Raw genomic sequence first — 17110 nt, forward strand, 5'->3', positions numbered from 1 at the left:
TATGATATTTATAATCATATCATCTTTTAATTATTCATTATTTAATAAGAGTCTATTACAAAGACTAATAATTAAAATAAAAATTTATTTAGATTATATATTTAAAAATTTATAAAAAAATAAAGCCGCGAAGCTTTTTTAAGAGAATAATTAAATAATTCAAAGAATTATAGACAGAAGATATAATTATAAATTCTAAAAATAACTTTTTATAAAAAAAATTTTTTATATATTTATAATATTAAAAAAAATAAAAATAAAGCTAGATTATAAAGCACAGAAACTAAATATTATATAATTATATTTATTTTTTAAATTATTTATAAGATATTAATCTAGAAGAGTTGTTGTTTCCAAGCCGAAAGACTAATATTATTTATAGTTATCTACAGACTTCTAGAATCTTATATATATACTCAGATATATTTAGAAAAAGACAGGCTTTACTCTTATAAGTATATATATTTTATAAATATTATTTCTTATAACTATCTTTCTCTTACAGGCTCTTTAATTAATCACAGACTCTCTAATTCTAAATTAGACTCTTTGATTAATCATAGACATACTATCTAGAGATTATTATCTTATTATATTATATTATATATAATAAAGCCCTGGACCAATCTTCTCAGACTAGTATAATTATATAAATAGATTATTAAAAAAATTAATATTATTTATAATTATTTATAGATTTCTAGAATTCTATATATATACTTAAATATATTTAGAAGAAGACAGACTTTATTCTTATAAGTATATATATCCTGTGGATATTATTCCTTATATTATTTCTATAAAATATAAAATAAAAAATCTATAAATAATTAGAATTTTTTATTATTAAATAAGATTTAATTATACTACTTATAAAATTAAAATTAAGTATTAATTAATAAAATAAAAAAATTAATTATATATAAAAAAAGTTATTATTATTTATAAATTAAATAAAATAATCTAATAATTAAAATTATTATAAAAGATTTTTATAAAAAGATATTCTATAATTAAATATATTAAAAATATTTATTTTATAAAATTTTATATTAATATTTAGAAAAATAATAAAATATTTTAACTATAAAAAATAAGATTATATAATAAAGAACTATTATTTATATAAAAATAAAAATATTAAAAAATTACTTGCTATTTAAATAAATTATAAAAAATTAATAAATATATTTTTTATAATATATTTTATTTTATTTTAAGATTATAAAAGTGATTACTTATATAGAATAAGACTAATCTATTTAAAAAGATTAAAATCTTAATTAATATAAATATAAAAATAAATTTAACATTGATAATATTAATAAAGACTGTAGAATAATTAATTATATTTATAAAGATTTTTATAAAATTCTTAAATAATAATAATATTTAATCAGAAAAAATTATAATATTAAAAATAAATTTTATAAATATTAAAAATAATTATAAAATTTATAAAAAAATTATCATTATAATATCTAATATAAAGAAAATTATATTAAATATATTATAAATTTAAATAGAGATTTTTATTATAGAGTTTAATTAATATTATTTAAGATTTTATAAAAGATAATAAATTAAGATATATTATATTATTATAACAGAGTTTCTCACAGAGAAGCTAATAATTAAATAATTATAAATTATAATAATTAGATTTATTTATAAAAAAATAAATCTAAAAATATTTTTAGAATAGCTTTATAATTTTAAAATAATATCTATAAAAAAAATAATAAGTTATTTATTTTTATAATTAAATATTAATCTAAAAATATTCTTAAAAAATATTATAAATTAAATCAAAAGTAAAGCTAATTTATAAAATATTATTAATAAAATAAGAAATATTCTAAAAGTATTTATTAGAGTGGCTAACAGCCAGGTCAGATCAGATTAATTAGAATTTTTATATCTAATCATCAGATTATAATCAGATTAAGAAAATTTTTATATCTAATTATAATATAGCTAAAAATTAGATAATTAATTATTTTAATTATTTTTAATATTAAGATTTATTTACTATATCTTTTTAAACTCTAATATAATTAAGATATACTTAAATTAAATAATTATTAATCTAATTATTATTATTATTATCTAAAAATATATAAAAAGAAGCTTTTTAGATTAAAAAAATATAATTAAAAAAAAGTTAATATTTTTTTTATTATTATTTATTAGAAATACTAAGAAAATTCTAGTTATATTAATAAAATTTAATTTTTTATAAAATTATTATTCTTATAATAAAAAATATATATAAAAATATATAATTATTACTCTATTTTAGCTATATATCTTAATTATATTATAAAATAATAAAAAATTATATATTAATTATTAATTAGAATATTAGAAATAAATATATTATTTTTATTTTATTATTTTTTTAAATCAGACTATTCTTAGATTTATAGATAAGATATAGCTTAAAGAACTATTAATAAAATTAGAAATAAATTATAAATTATATATAAAATAATTAGAAAGAATAATTAGATTATTAAAATAAAATAGATTAAACAGATTAAATAAATTAAATAAATTAAATAAATCAAATAAATTAAATAAATTAAATAAATTGAATAATTTAAATAAATTAAATAAATTAAATAAATAAAATAGATAAATAAAATAAATAAAATAAATAAAATAAATAAAATAAATAAAATAAATAAAATAAATAAAATATATTAAGTTTATATTATAATATTATAGCTTTTATAAAAATCTTTTTTTTATTTTAGTTTATTATATGTTAAACAGTTTTATTTAAAAAAAGAAATTATTTTATAATTCTAGACTTTAAATATAAATTCCTGCTTATTAAATTTATTAAAATAAATAAAATATAATAAATATATTAGCTATATATTTAAATATAATAAATTATATTTATATAAAATTATATTTTAAAATAAAATAAACTATTTTTATAAAGTTTTCTATTTTTATTTTTCTAAATTAAAAACTTAAAAATTAGTTCTATAAGCTATTATTTTTATAAGAATTATAAAAAGAAATATTATTAATTATATCTAAATAAATAATTAATTAAATACTAAGTAAAGAACTATTATAGATATTTATTTATTTTTCTAAAATAAATCTTTTTTAATTATTATTTTTTTTAAATTTTTATAATTTATAATAAATAGGATTTTTAGAATTAAATTCTATATTTTATACTTATTTATTATCTATTATTTTAAATTATTAAATATATTTAATTTAAATAAATAATTAATCTTGCTGTTTTATCTTTCTGCTGAAAATTAAGTCTTTTTAATTAAATATAAATTAAAAAATATTTTATAAAATTATCTAAAGAGATATATATACAGCTGCTATTAAAATTCTTAAATATTAAATAAATATTAATTATAATAAATTATGAAATTAATTCTAATTAGAAAATATTTATTATTTTAATTAGATATAATCAGATTAATTAGATTAATTAATTAGATAATTATATTTTAATTAATATTTTCTTATTTTTTTTATACTAGATTTTATAAAAGTTTTTTTCAGAATATAGTATATTTCTTAAAATAATTAATTAAATAGATTAAGCAGTAAACTATATTTAAAGAATATTATTATATTTATATTATAATTAAATATATATTATACTTTATATATTATTTTTATAAAAAAAATATATATATTATAAATTAATCTATAATTATTAATTTATTTGCTATATTTAATCTTTTTAATAAGTAGATATAAACAGTTATAATAATAGTTATATTTTAATCTAATCTTAATTATATAATTAAAAATTTTTTATATCTTAATCTAATTACTAGATTATGGCCAGATTAAGATTAAGATATAATAGTCAGGTTAAGCCACTCTAGTATTTATAAAAATATTTTATATAAAAATTAATCTAATAATTAAAATTATTTATTAAAATGTTAATCCTTTTTATAAAAAAGAAGAATAGAAATTTATAAATATATATCAATTATTATAAATTAGATAAATAAATTATTAAAAAAAAGTATTTATAATTATAAAGTAATAATTATATTAATTAGCTTATAAAAATATTATAATTTATATAATTTAATTTTTATAAAGTCTATTATTAAATAAGAATTACAGTAGATTATAAATAGAAAATAGTTTTTTAAATAAAATATAATCTATTTAAATATTTAGTTATATTATTCACACTAATTAATATACTGACAGAATTTTAAGAATTTACAAATTTCTTATTTATAGAATATCCAAATAACTTTGTAATTATTTATTTTTGTTATGGGGTTCTTGTACAAACTCTTCAAATCCTAAAGACTTAATAATACCTGCGCGAATACTTTGTTTGATATATTATAATTAAATAAAATACAAGATAGTATTATATAAGAAGAGATAAAAAATATAATTTAAATATTTTTATTTTTATTTTTTTTCTTTTTTATTAATTTCTTCTGTATTAATAATTCATTATTAAATTTAATTAATTTAATTATTTCTTTAATATTAGAAATTAATTATTATTAAGAGATAATCTCTTAAGAATTAAGAATTATTTAGTATATAAAAATAGTAAATTCTCTTAATTTAATAATTTATAATAATTAAAATATTATTCAAGAACTTATATAAGTAGTATATATTTTATAAATAAATTTAAATAATTAATAAATATATTTTAATTAATAATAATAAAGATATTAAATAATAAAAGCTTAGCTATAGATCTAACTGAAACATTTATAATAATATTTTATATTACTATTTATATTAATTTTATTATCTTTTATTTAATATTAATTATATAATTTTAAATTTATTTTTTAAATTTTATACTTTTCTTTAAAAAAAAACTTTAAGATATATTCTCTCTTCTGTAAGAAGCTTTATATAAAATTCTTTATTAATAAAAAATATTTTATAAATAAAATAAAAAAAGTCTATTATATTTATAATTATCTTTATAAAAAAACTAAATAATATATACTTTTCAGGATTATATTTAAATAAGAAATAAATAAAATTATATAATAAAATAATTTATTATAATTAATAAATTAATTATTTGAAAATCTAAATAAAAAAAAGACTCTTATATAAATTATAATAATAAAATAAAAAAGAATTTAATAAGATTTTTTTTATTATTAATAATATTAGCTAATTAAATAATCAGAAAAAAATTAAACTTAATACTATTATTTATTAAATAATTATTAAAAATATAATTAAAATAAAGAAAGCTAATTTATATAACAAATATTATAATTAACTTCTTAAGATTAATTATAATATTTAATATATAAATATACTAAAATAAAATTCTTATTATTTAAATTATTTTTTATTTATAATTAAGAAAAATAATCTAAATAAAATAAATTAAAAAACTATCTTAATTAAGATTATAACTCTTTATTTAAGAAATTCTAAAGAAAAAAGAAATCTCTCTTAAAAAAATCTTATTTTATAATAAATTTTAAAAAAAGAATTTTTAAAAAAAAGATAAAAAAAACTCTGTCTTAAATATAGAAATAATAAATATTTTATATAAAATTATAAAAATAAATTTAATAAAATAATTATAATAAAATTTATTAAAATATTAAATAATAAAAAATTAAAAAAAAATAAATTCTACTGTCTACATAAAATTATATATTAGAGAATATTAATAATAAGAAACTATTATTAAATTAAAAATATTTTAAAAAACTATATTTAAATAGTTCTTTTTTTATAATATAAATATTATTAAATTATAATATTATAATATAAATATTAATAAATAACAGCTGTTTAAGTTATAAAATAATAAATAAAATATTTATATAATAAAATAAAATATTAATAATAAAAATTATTTTTTAATTAATAAAAGAAGTTACTAAATAGATAAAATATTTAATATATATTATATAAATTTATTTAAATATAAATATATATTTAAAAAAAGAAATCTTTTTTATATTTTATTAAATAGACTTAAATATAATCTTATTTTAAAATTATTTTTTAAATAAAGGAATTTAATATATAACTAAAACCAAAATAGAAATAATTATATTTTTATATAATAAAAACTAAAATTATATAATCTAATTTAAAAAAACTTAAAAATAAAAATTATTTGGATATTATCATAATATTTCTTAATTTGTATTCTAAAATTATTTAGATATTATTATAATATTTCTTATTTTTTAAATCTTTATCTATAGATAAATTACTGTTTTATTATAATAAAAATATAAATGATAAAATTAAACTAATATAAAAAAATAAATAAAATTCTTAAATATTATAAAATGTTTTATATAATTGTGATAGAATAACCCAGCTATCAGGATAAAGGTCATTGGGATGATGTATTATAGTAGTTATAAGAGTCGTGTTATCAGAATAACGTGTTATAGTGATTATAAGAGTTATAAGATTATTAATAGTAATTCTATATCTCTTTAATATTTATAAGATATTAATCTCTCTGTAAGAAGCTACTGATTCTTTAAGAATTAATCTATCTTATAAATATAGGCTATCTTTGTTATTATTAAATAAATATATAGTATTTTATAGTTAATTTTTTATCTAGTTAATAAACTTTTTATTCTAATAAATAGATTTTATTATATTCTGATTCTTCTCTTTTCAACTATCTAAGAAAGATATTATTTATTAAAGATAGTAAAGAAATAAAAGTATTTAGTAATTAAATTAATCCAGAATTCTTATTAAATACTGTTTTTATTATTAAAGAGATTTAATAACTAGAAGATTATATTTATTAATTAAAATAAGCTATTAATTTATAGTAAAAAATAGCTTATCTTTAAAGAAATAGCTTCTCAAGTAAAATCTTTTTAAGATATTACTAATTCTCTCTTGAATTAAAAAAAAATAAAAAAAAAATTAAATTTAAAAATATCTTTTGCTTTGCTCTGAACTTCAATCTTTAAAAATATTAAGAATAGATTATTAATTTAAAATATATATTTAGAGATATATCTAAGAAATATTTATTAAAGAAATATAAGATTCTTGCTGCTATTAGCTATATAGATTTAATATATAGACAGAGATAATATTATTTTATAAATAATAAAAGTTCAGAAAAGAGATAATTTCTTAAGAAATTATAATCTTAATTTAAAAATTAGATTTTTATATTAATTTAGAATACTGCTATTCTTTAATTAAATATTATAGCTTAATTTAAATAGACTTATTAATAATATAGCCAGAATCCGCAAGAGTTCTATATTTATCTTAATATTTTAAAGTAATATTTTTTTTATTAAGCAGAAAAAAAAAGAGTCTTATTCTACTTTACTAAGTTATTATCAGATTTAAATTATTATATTTAAAAGCATATTTCCTATTTATCAGAGAAGCGGGACGAAATAATAACTATTATTATTTATTATTATAAACTATAGAAAAATAGAAGAAAATATAAGCAAAATAATAATTAATTTAGTAGTTATAAGTCACGCAAGCGCTTTTAAGAAATTACTAGTAAAATTATTAAGGAAGATATCCTAAATCACAGAAAAAACCCTATTAGAAAGAATAATAATTAATTATAATACTTTATATATAAAAGTATTCAACATCTTGCAAATTAATATTTTATCAAAGATAAAAGAATCTAATCTACTAGAATCTATCAATCCTTATCAAATTTAAAGAAAAAAATAGAAAAGTTAAGATAGATCCTATAATTTTGACTTTTTTATCTATAATAGAGACTATATATTATTTTTATATTTCTATCTATATTTAAAATAATCTTAAAATCTTTGCAGATCTGAATAGCTATATTAAAGTAGATATTATTAGTTATTAGTTTATTAAAATCTATAATCTCTAATATATTCTGATTACTGCGCCAAAGATTAAAGTTATTAATTAAATTATTACTTTTATTTATAATATATAGAAAGTCTTTATTACTATTACTAATTTATAAAAAGATATTTATACTTTTAAATAGTATTATATAAAGATTAATTAGAATTTCTAACTGAAAGATAGTTCTGTACTACTTTTAATAATTATACTTTATAATCTATATATTATCTTATCAGTATAAAACTGTCAGTAATAATTTAATATATTATTTATTTTACTGCTTTCTATTACTTAATTTATTAAAGTAACTTAAAACTTAGTAAGAGTATATATTATTATTAAGCTTTCTAAAGATATCTAATTATCAGAAGAAGAATCTTATAATTTATTATTAAATCCTAAGATAATTTCTATTAAACTTAAGTAGTTTTAAAATATATTTTTTATAAATTTTTTCTAACAGCTATCTTCTTATAATCCTGCAGATTATACTATTAATATTAAATTTAATAAAATATTTTCTTATAATTTAATATATCTCTTATCCGAAGCCGAACTCAAGATTTTATAAGAATATATTAAAGAGAATCTAAAACTAGATTAAATTTAATTTTTAAAGAGTTCTGCTGAAGCTTCTATTCTCTTTATATTTAAAAAAAATAATAATTTATATCTTTATATAGACTACAGAGATTTTAATAAGATTTTTATTAAGAATTATTATTTTTTATTTTTTATTTTAAAGATTCTTAACAGAATTTCGGAAAGTATCTATTTTTTAAAAATTAATATTAAGAATATATACTATTAAATCTGTATTAAGAAAAATAATAAATAAAAAATAATATTTTATATCTAATACAGCTACTTTAAATATATAATTATATTATTTAGATTAACTAATACTTCAACAACTTTTTAAAATTATATATATACTATACTTCAAGAACTTCTTGATAACTTTTATATAATATATCTGAATAATATTCTTATTTTTTTATTAGATAAAAAATCTTATATAAAGTATATTTATTAAGTTTTAAAGAGACTTTAAGAAGCTTAGCTCTATATAAAATTATTAAAATATTTATTCTATTAATTCTAAATTAAATTTCTAGAATATATTATTAACTCTGATAGAGTATCTATAAATTTTTAATAAATAAATAATATTATTTTATAATTAATTTCTGAAAGTTATTATAATATTTAGATCTTTTTTAGATTCTGTAATTTTTATTAATAATTTATTTAAGACTATTTTTATATTATCTTATCTCTTATTTCTTTATTTTATAAAATAATCAACAGGCGGAAGTTAGGAAAGATTTATTTAATCTTAATTAAATAAACTGCTTTTCACTGTCTTATTACTATCTTTTAATAAATATTTTTATTAATATATTTTAATTCTATAAAATCCCGCTGTTTAGAAACTAATATATTAAAAGAAGAAATAAGTAGTATTCTATCTTAATCTAATATTAAAAATATATTTTATCTAGTTATATTCTGATTCTGTAAGTTCTCTGATATCAAGCTAAATTATAATACTCTAGATTAAAAGTTATTTACTATTATTTATTTTTTTAAATAATAGTAATAATATTTAGAAGATATTTTTTAAATAATTAAGATTTTATTAGATTATTTAAACTTATAATTTTTTATATATTAAATCCAGATTAACAGAAAACAAGCTTGATAACTTATAAGTCTAATTCTTTATAATTTTATTATTAAATATAGAACAAAAAAATTAAATCTAGCAGATAGATTCTTCAGAATATCTTCTAAATCTTAAGTAAAATCTGCTTCTTAAGAGAAACTGTTGATCCTGATTCAAGCATGATTTGTAAATATATTATCTCTGATAATAAGAGATCTTATTAAAGAAAAAATCTAATTTAAATTTTAAGATATACAGGATTATTCTGAATTTAATATTTATATTATATTAAGCTCAAAGAATTCTAATAATTAAGCTGATATAGAGATAGCTGACTAGACTGCTTAAGAGAATTTATCTTAAGAAAGATTTATTTCTTAATTTATAATATCATAAATATATACCGCGGAAGTTTTATACTTAGATATATATAATTCTAAACTTTAAAAAATAATCTTATATTTATAGAATAATAATTCAGAGATATAATAATAAAAAACTGCTGTTTAATAAAAGTAATTAGACTAAAAATATTAGACTATTAAAATAACTAGTTATATCTATTTTAAAGATTAATATTATATTCTCTTTTTTAAGACACTATATTAGATATTTATTAAGCTATATTATAATAATCTATTAGCAGAATATTTTAGAAAGATCTAAACAGAAGTACTACTATACAGAAAGTTTTATTAAAATAAATTATAATATAATATAGCTGAATATATTTAAACTTATTTAATATACTAAGAAATTACTGTTCTAAAGTATTAATTATATAGCAGTCTTAAATTATTACTAATTTTATTATATTTTTTTATTAAATTAGCAATAGATTTTATTACAGGGCTGCTTTTTATTATTTAATATAGAAAGACTATTAATACTATTCTAGTTATTATTAATTAATTCTTAAAATATTATTTTTTTTTTATTATTCTATTTATAATAACTATCTCAGATCTTGCTGAACTGTTTTATAAATAAATTAAATTAATCTTTGGACTTCTAAATAGAATTATATCTAATTAAGAATTAATCTTTATTAGTAAATTCTGATTAAATTTAGTCTATAATAGTTATATAATCTTAAAGCTTTTAACTGTGTTCTATTCTTAAACTGATAGCTAAATAAAATAGATAAATTAAATATTTAAATATTATCTCTGATACTACTCCAGCCAGTATAATACTAATTAATTATTAATTTTTTTAAGTACTTAATTCGCCTGTAATAATATAGATAATATAATTATAGACTAATTATTTTATAATATTTTTTATAGCTTTTCGCTGGACTTTTATATTAGAATTAAGATTAATTCTCAGCAGCAAGAAGTCCCAGTAATATAGAATAAGATTGAGAAACTTAGAGAAATAAGAGAATAGCTATAAAAGATATAGTGAATAGTTATAAAAAAATAAAAAAAATATTATAATAAGCACAGAAAGCTATTTTATTTTAAAAAAAAAAATTTAGTTAAGCTATTAACTCAGAACTTATAATTTAAAAAATCAAGAAAACTGGCTCCGAAGTTTATAGAATTCTTTCGGATTCTTAAATATATTAGATCTTAGATATATTAATTATATTTATCTGAGAAATATAAATAAATTTATAATATATTTTATATCTTCTTATTAAAACTGTAAAATACTAGAAGAGATTATAAAGAACCGCTCCTGATATCTAAGCTAGATAATAAAGATAAATAGAAAGTTAAAGAAATTAAAGATTATTAATATTATAATAATTAGAATTACTATCTAATTAAGTAGAAAGAATAGCCGAGCAAGTATAATTAATAGATTTTTAGTAAAAATATAGAGAATATATCCGAAGCTATAAAATAATATTAAAAATATTATAAAAAGTACTATATATTAAGAAGACAGAAAATAATTACTAGTAAATTATTTTATATTTTTAAGAGATAAGCTATAGAAATATTAATTTCTTAATATTTCTTATTAATTATATTATTACAGATTAAATATATTAATAAATATAAAATTATTCTGCTATAAGATAGCAGGAAATACTTAAATATATTTAGTTATATCTATTATCTATTTATAAAATAAATAATAATAATAATCAGATTTTTTTATTATAACTCAGAAATATTTACAGAGAAAGTAAACTTTAGAAAAAGAATATAGAGATCTATAATTAATTTAATAATACTATTTTTATTATCCAAAGTTAATTTATTATTATTAATATCCAGATATTAAATATATATTATAGCTCTTATTAAATTAAGAAAGTTCCGCAGAATAGAAATTTAGTCTATATATCTTAAATTATTAAACAGCAAACACAATAATATTTTTATTTTATAAATATAATAATTCTCTAGTAAGATATAAAGATTAGAATAAGAAATTAACTGCGCCAAAAAAATACAACAGATCTTAATAAACTTAATATATTTAATAGTAAACTTCTAATAAAATATTAATAATAGAATTATAAAGATCTTATTTCTTAATTATAACAAGAACTTATATACTTGGCGGTCTTAATATTTTTTAATAAGAATTTATAAGTATAGATATTCTCTATACTATTAAATATTTTTATAAAAATATAGATCTCTTCGCGGACAGTCTACTTAATATTATTATTTTAATATTTTTTTTTTAGAATTAGAGTAATCTATTTAATAATCTTTATAAAATCACAAGTGTTTTCTAGCAGATTAATTATAGACTTAAGAGATATTAGTAAATTATATATATATAATATAAAATATATAAAATCTATAAGATTATAAGTCTTCTTTCCCGCGGAATAGAAATAATATAGAATAAATATCTTTATATCTAATAAATAACTGATATTATACAGAGCGCTCTTCTTAGAATTAAAGTTATTATTTATATATCTCAGACAGTATATATAAAAGTTATAGCGGGCTTTAATAAGAATATTCTGCTTAGAATATACTGTTTTTTTTATTATTATAAAATAATTAAAAATAAGATTAATATCTAATAAAGAAGAGAATAATAGTAATACAGTATAAATAAAAATAATAAAGATTACGCGAAATAATAAAGAAATATAAAGAGAATAATTATAAATCACTAAAAAATAATAATTATAAAATAGAAAAAAAAAAGAAAGAGAAGTAATATAAGAGATTTTTTTATTTATACTTCTTCGCAGGGGATCCACTTATATAAATATAACTAAATATTTATAAAGCTATACAGAAATAGTATATAACTCTGTTTATATTATATATCCCGCGAGTTTTCTATCTTTTACTATCAGATTCCTATTATTCTAAATCAGAAATATATAAAACTATTTCTAATACCCGAGCTAAATAGCTTGTCCCAGCAGAGAAGAGCGCTATTTATAATAAAATAATCCAGCTATCGGGATAAAGATTATCGGGATGATATATTATAGTAGTTATAAGAATTGTGTTATCGGGATAATATATTATAGTAATTATAAGAGTTGTGAGATTATTAATAGTGGTTCTATATCTCTCCGATATCTATAAGATACCGATCCCTCTGTAAGAAGCTACTGATTCTTTAAGAATCAGTCTATCTCGTGGATATAGGCTACCTTTGTCATTGTCAAATAAATACACAGTGTTTCATGGTTGATTCCTTACCTAGTCGACAGGCTTTCTACCCTGACAAGTAGATCCTATCACAATAATATATTTTATAACAAATTATTAATATTATAAAAAATACTAATAGAATTATGCAATAAAATTTTTATTAAAATTAATTATTTATTTATTATAATATTTATTTTTTTTAAATAAAAATTTAAAAAAAACTCTGCTTCTGTATAAATTATTAAATATTAAATATAATTATTTAAAAAAATTAATATTCTTTATCTCTGATATATAAAATACTTAAATAAATTAGATAAATTAAATAATTTACTAAGCTGAATATCTTCTCTGTTTTTTATTATATATAAATTATTAAAGATTAAGAATAAATAACAGCTTTTTATATAAAATATAGATTATATAAATAATTAATTTTTTTTTAATTTTATTAATATTTTAAGAATTTTTTAAAATTTTATTAATTAGATTTTTAGAGAATATCTAGATAAGTTTTATTTAATTTATATAAATAATATATTTATTTATTTAAGCAACTTTTTAAAAAAATATAAAGACTATATATAAAAATTCTTTATTAAACTAAATAAAATAAAGTTATATCTAGATATTAAGAAATATAATTTTAAAAAAAAGAAAATTAAATATCTTGAATTTATTATATAAATAGAGAAAAAGATTTAGATAAATTTAATAAAAATTTAGATTATTTAAAAATAAAAATCTTTAATAATTATAAAGATTATATAAGAATTTCTAGATTTTATTAATTTTTATAAATAATTTATTAGAAACTTTTCAGAAATAGTATAATTTTTAAATTAATTAATATAAAAAATATAGTCTTCAGATAGATATTAGATTATTATATAATTTTTAATAAATTTAAAAATATTGTTTTTATCTAATTCTAATTCTATTTTATTCTGAATATATAATAATTATAAAACTAAATTTATCTGACTATAATATAAAAAAAGTTCTTTTATAATATAATAATAATAATATATTATCATTATATATATATTTTTTAAAATAAAATATATTAACAGAATATAATTATTTAATTTATAATAAGAAACTTCTCATTACTATATAAAATCTTAAATAATAAAATACTGAATTATAATTAATATAAAATCTTTTAATTAATAATTAATTATAAAAATTTAAAGTTAAATTAATTTATAAAAGTAAAAATAAGAATAAACAGACTAATATCTTATTATAATATAAATAAAATATATTTATAAATAAGAATAATTATTTTTAAAATCATATAATTTAGTTGTTTTTTTAATTAGATAGATTAATTAATTGTGATAGAATAAACCAGCTATCGGGATAAAGGTCATCGGGATGACGTATTATAGTGGTTGTGAGAGTCGTGTCATCGGGATGACGTGTTATAGTGGTTGTGAGAGTCGTGAGGTCATCGATAGTGGTTCTACACCTCTCCGGCACCTATAAGGTGCCGATCCCTCTGTAAGGAGCTACTGATCCTTCAAGGATCAGTCTATCTCGTGGATATAGGCTACCTTTGTCATTATCAAACGAATACACGGTGTTTCATGGTTGATTCCTTACCTAGTCGACAGGCTTTCTACCCTGACAAGTAGATCCTATCACATTCTGATCCTTCTCTTTTCGACTACCTAAGGAAGATGCCACCCATTGAAGATAGTGAAGAAATGGAAGCACTCAGCGATCGAATCGATCCAGAACCCTCGCCGAATACCGTTCCCACCGTTGAAGAGATTCAACAGCTAGAAGATCATGTTCATCGATTGGAACAAGCTACCAACTTACGGCGAAGAATAGCTCACCTCCAAAGGAATGGCTCCCCGAGCGAAACCTCCTCGAGACACTACCGATCCTCCCCCGAATCAGAAAAGGATAAGGGAGAGATCAAGTTTAAAGATATCCCTCGCTTTGCCCTGAACTTCAACCTCCAAAAACGTCAAGAATGGATCACCGATTTGGAATATATGTTCAGAGGCGCACCCAAGAAATATTCATCAGAGGAACGCAAGATCCTCGCTGCTATCAGCTATATGGACCCAGCATGTAGGCAGAGATGGTACCGTTTCGTGGACGATAAGAGTCCGGAAGAGAGACGATTCCTCGAGAAATCATGGTCTCGGTTCAAAGATTGGACTCTTACACTGATTCGGAACGCTGCCACCCTTCAATCGGATACTATGGCCCAACTTGAACGGGCTCACCAGCGATACGGCCAGGATCCGCGAGAGTTCCATGCTTACCTTGATACCTTGGAGCAACACTTTCCTCGCCAAGCAGAAAAGGAAAGGGCCTTATCCTACTTTGCTAAGCTACTACCGGATCTAAACCATTATATTCAAGAGCATGTTCCCCACCTACCAGAGGAGCGGGACGAAATGGTGGCTATCGCTACTCACTATTACGAACTGTGGGAAAATAGAGGAAAACGCAAGCGAAACGATAACCGATTCAGTGGTTATAAGCCACGCAAGCGCTTCCAAGAAACCACTAGTAAAACCATTAAGGAAGATGTCCCGAATCGCAGGGAAAACCCCATCGGAAAGGATGGCAATCGATTACAATGCTTTATATGCAAAAGTACCCAACACCTTGCGAACCGACACCCTACCGAAGGCAAAAGGGTCCAATCCGCTAGAACCTACCAATCCTCATCGGATTCAGAGGGAAAAGTAGAGGAGTTGGGATAGGCCCTACGATTTCGACTCCTTCACCTACAGTAGGGACTACACATCGTTTTCATGTTCCTATCCGCATCCGAAACAGCCTCGAAACCTTTGCGGACCTGGATAGCTGCGCCGAAGTGGATGTTATTAGTTACCAGTTTGCCAAAGCCTATAACCTCCAACGTGCCCCGGTTACTGCGCCAAAGATTGAAGCCATCAATCGAATCACCACTCCTACCTATGGTGTATGGAAAGTCCCTATTACCGCTACCGATTCGCGAGGAGGCACCCGTACTTTCGAACGGTATTGTGTAGGGATTGACCGGGACCCCCGACTGGAAGGCAGCCCTGTACTACTTTCAATGACTACGCTTCACGATCTATACATTACCTTATCAGCATGGAACCGCCAGTGGTGGTTTAGCGTACCGTCTATTTCACTGCTTTCCGTTACTCAATTTACTAAAGCAACTCGAAACTCAGCAAGAGTGTACGCCATTGTTAAGCTCCCCGAAGACGTCTGGCTACCAGAAGAAGAACCTCGCGATTCGTCACCGAACCCTGAGGTAATTCCCGTTGAACTCAAGCAGTTCCAAGATGTATTCTCTATAAATTCCTCCCAACAGCTACCTCCTCATGGCCCTGCGGACCACGCCATTGACATTAAACCTAATAAAACACCCCCTTACGGTCCAATATACCCCTTATCCGAAGCCGAACTTAAGATCCTACGAGAATATATCGAAGAGAACCTGAAACTAGGCCGAATTCAACCTTCAAAGAGCCCTGCTGGAGCCCCTATTCTCTTTGTACCCAAGAAAGATGATAGCTTACGCCTTTGCGTAGACTACAGGGGTCTCAATAAGATTTCTATCAAGAATCGCTATCCCTTACCTCTTATTTCGGAGATTCTTGACAGGGTTTCGGGAAGTACCTACTTTTCAAAGATCAATGTCAAGGATGCGTACTACCGAATCCGCATCAAGGAAGGCGATGAATAGAAGACAGCGTTTCGCACCCGATACGGCCACTTCGAATACACGGTCATACCATTTGGATTGACTAACGCTCCAGCAACTTTCCAAAACTATATGCATACTGCGCTTCGAGGACTCCTCGATGACTTTTGTATAGCGTATCTGAATAATATCCTCATCTTTTCGTCAGATAAGGAATCTCATACAAAGCATATTCATCAAGTTTTAGAGAGGCTTCGAGAAGCTCAGCTCTATGCAAAACCATCGAAATGTTCATTCTACCAATCCCAAGTCGAATTCCTG

The 17110-nt window shown here is 18.9% G+C and overlaps 1 protein-coding gene across 1 annotated transcript; it reads right to left on the bottom strand.

Annotated features, from left to right (window-relative positions):
* Positions 1-12194: 12194 nt before the first annotated feature.
* BO70DRAFT_300820 (uncharacterized protein) lies at positions 12195-12437 on the bottom strand (the record flags this gene model as incomplete). The annotated part of the gene is made up of 1 exon (XM_025539685.1): positions 12195-12437. A coding segment is annotated over one exon (243 nt), but the record flags the coding sequence as incomplete, so codon positions are not given.
* Between the last annotated feature and the right edge of the window lie 4673 nt (positions 12438-17110).

Source organism: Aspergillus heteromorphus, assembly GCF_003184545.1.
Source record: "Aspergillus heteromorphus CBS 117.55 chromosome Unknown BO70scaffold_38, whole genome shotgun sequence".
Classification (NCBI taxonomy): Eukaryota; Fungi; Ascomycota; class Eurotiomycetes; order Eurotiales; family Aspergillaceae; genus Aspergillus; species Aspergillus heteromorphus.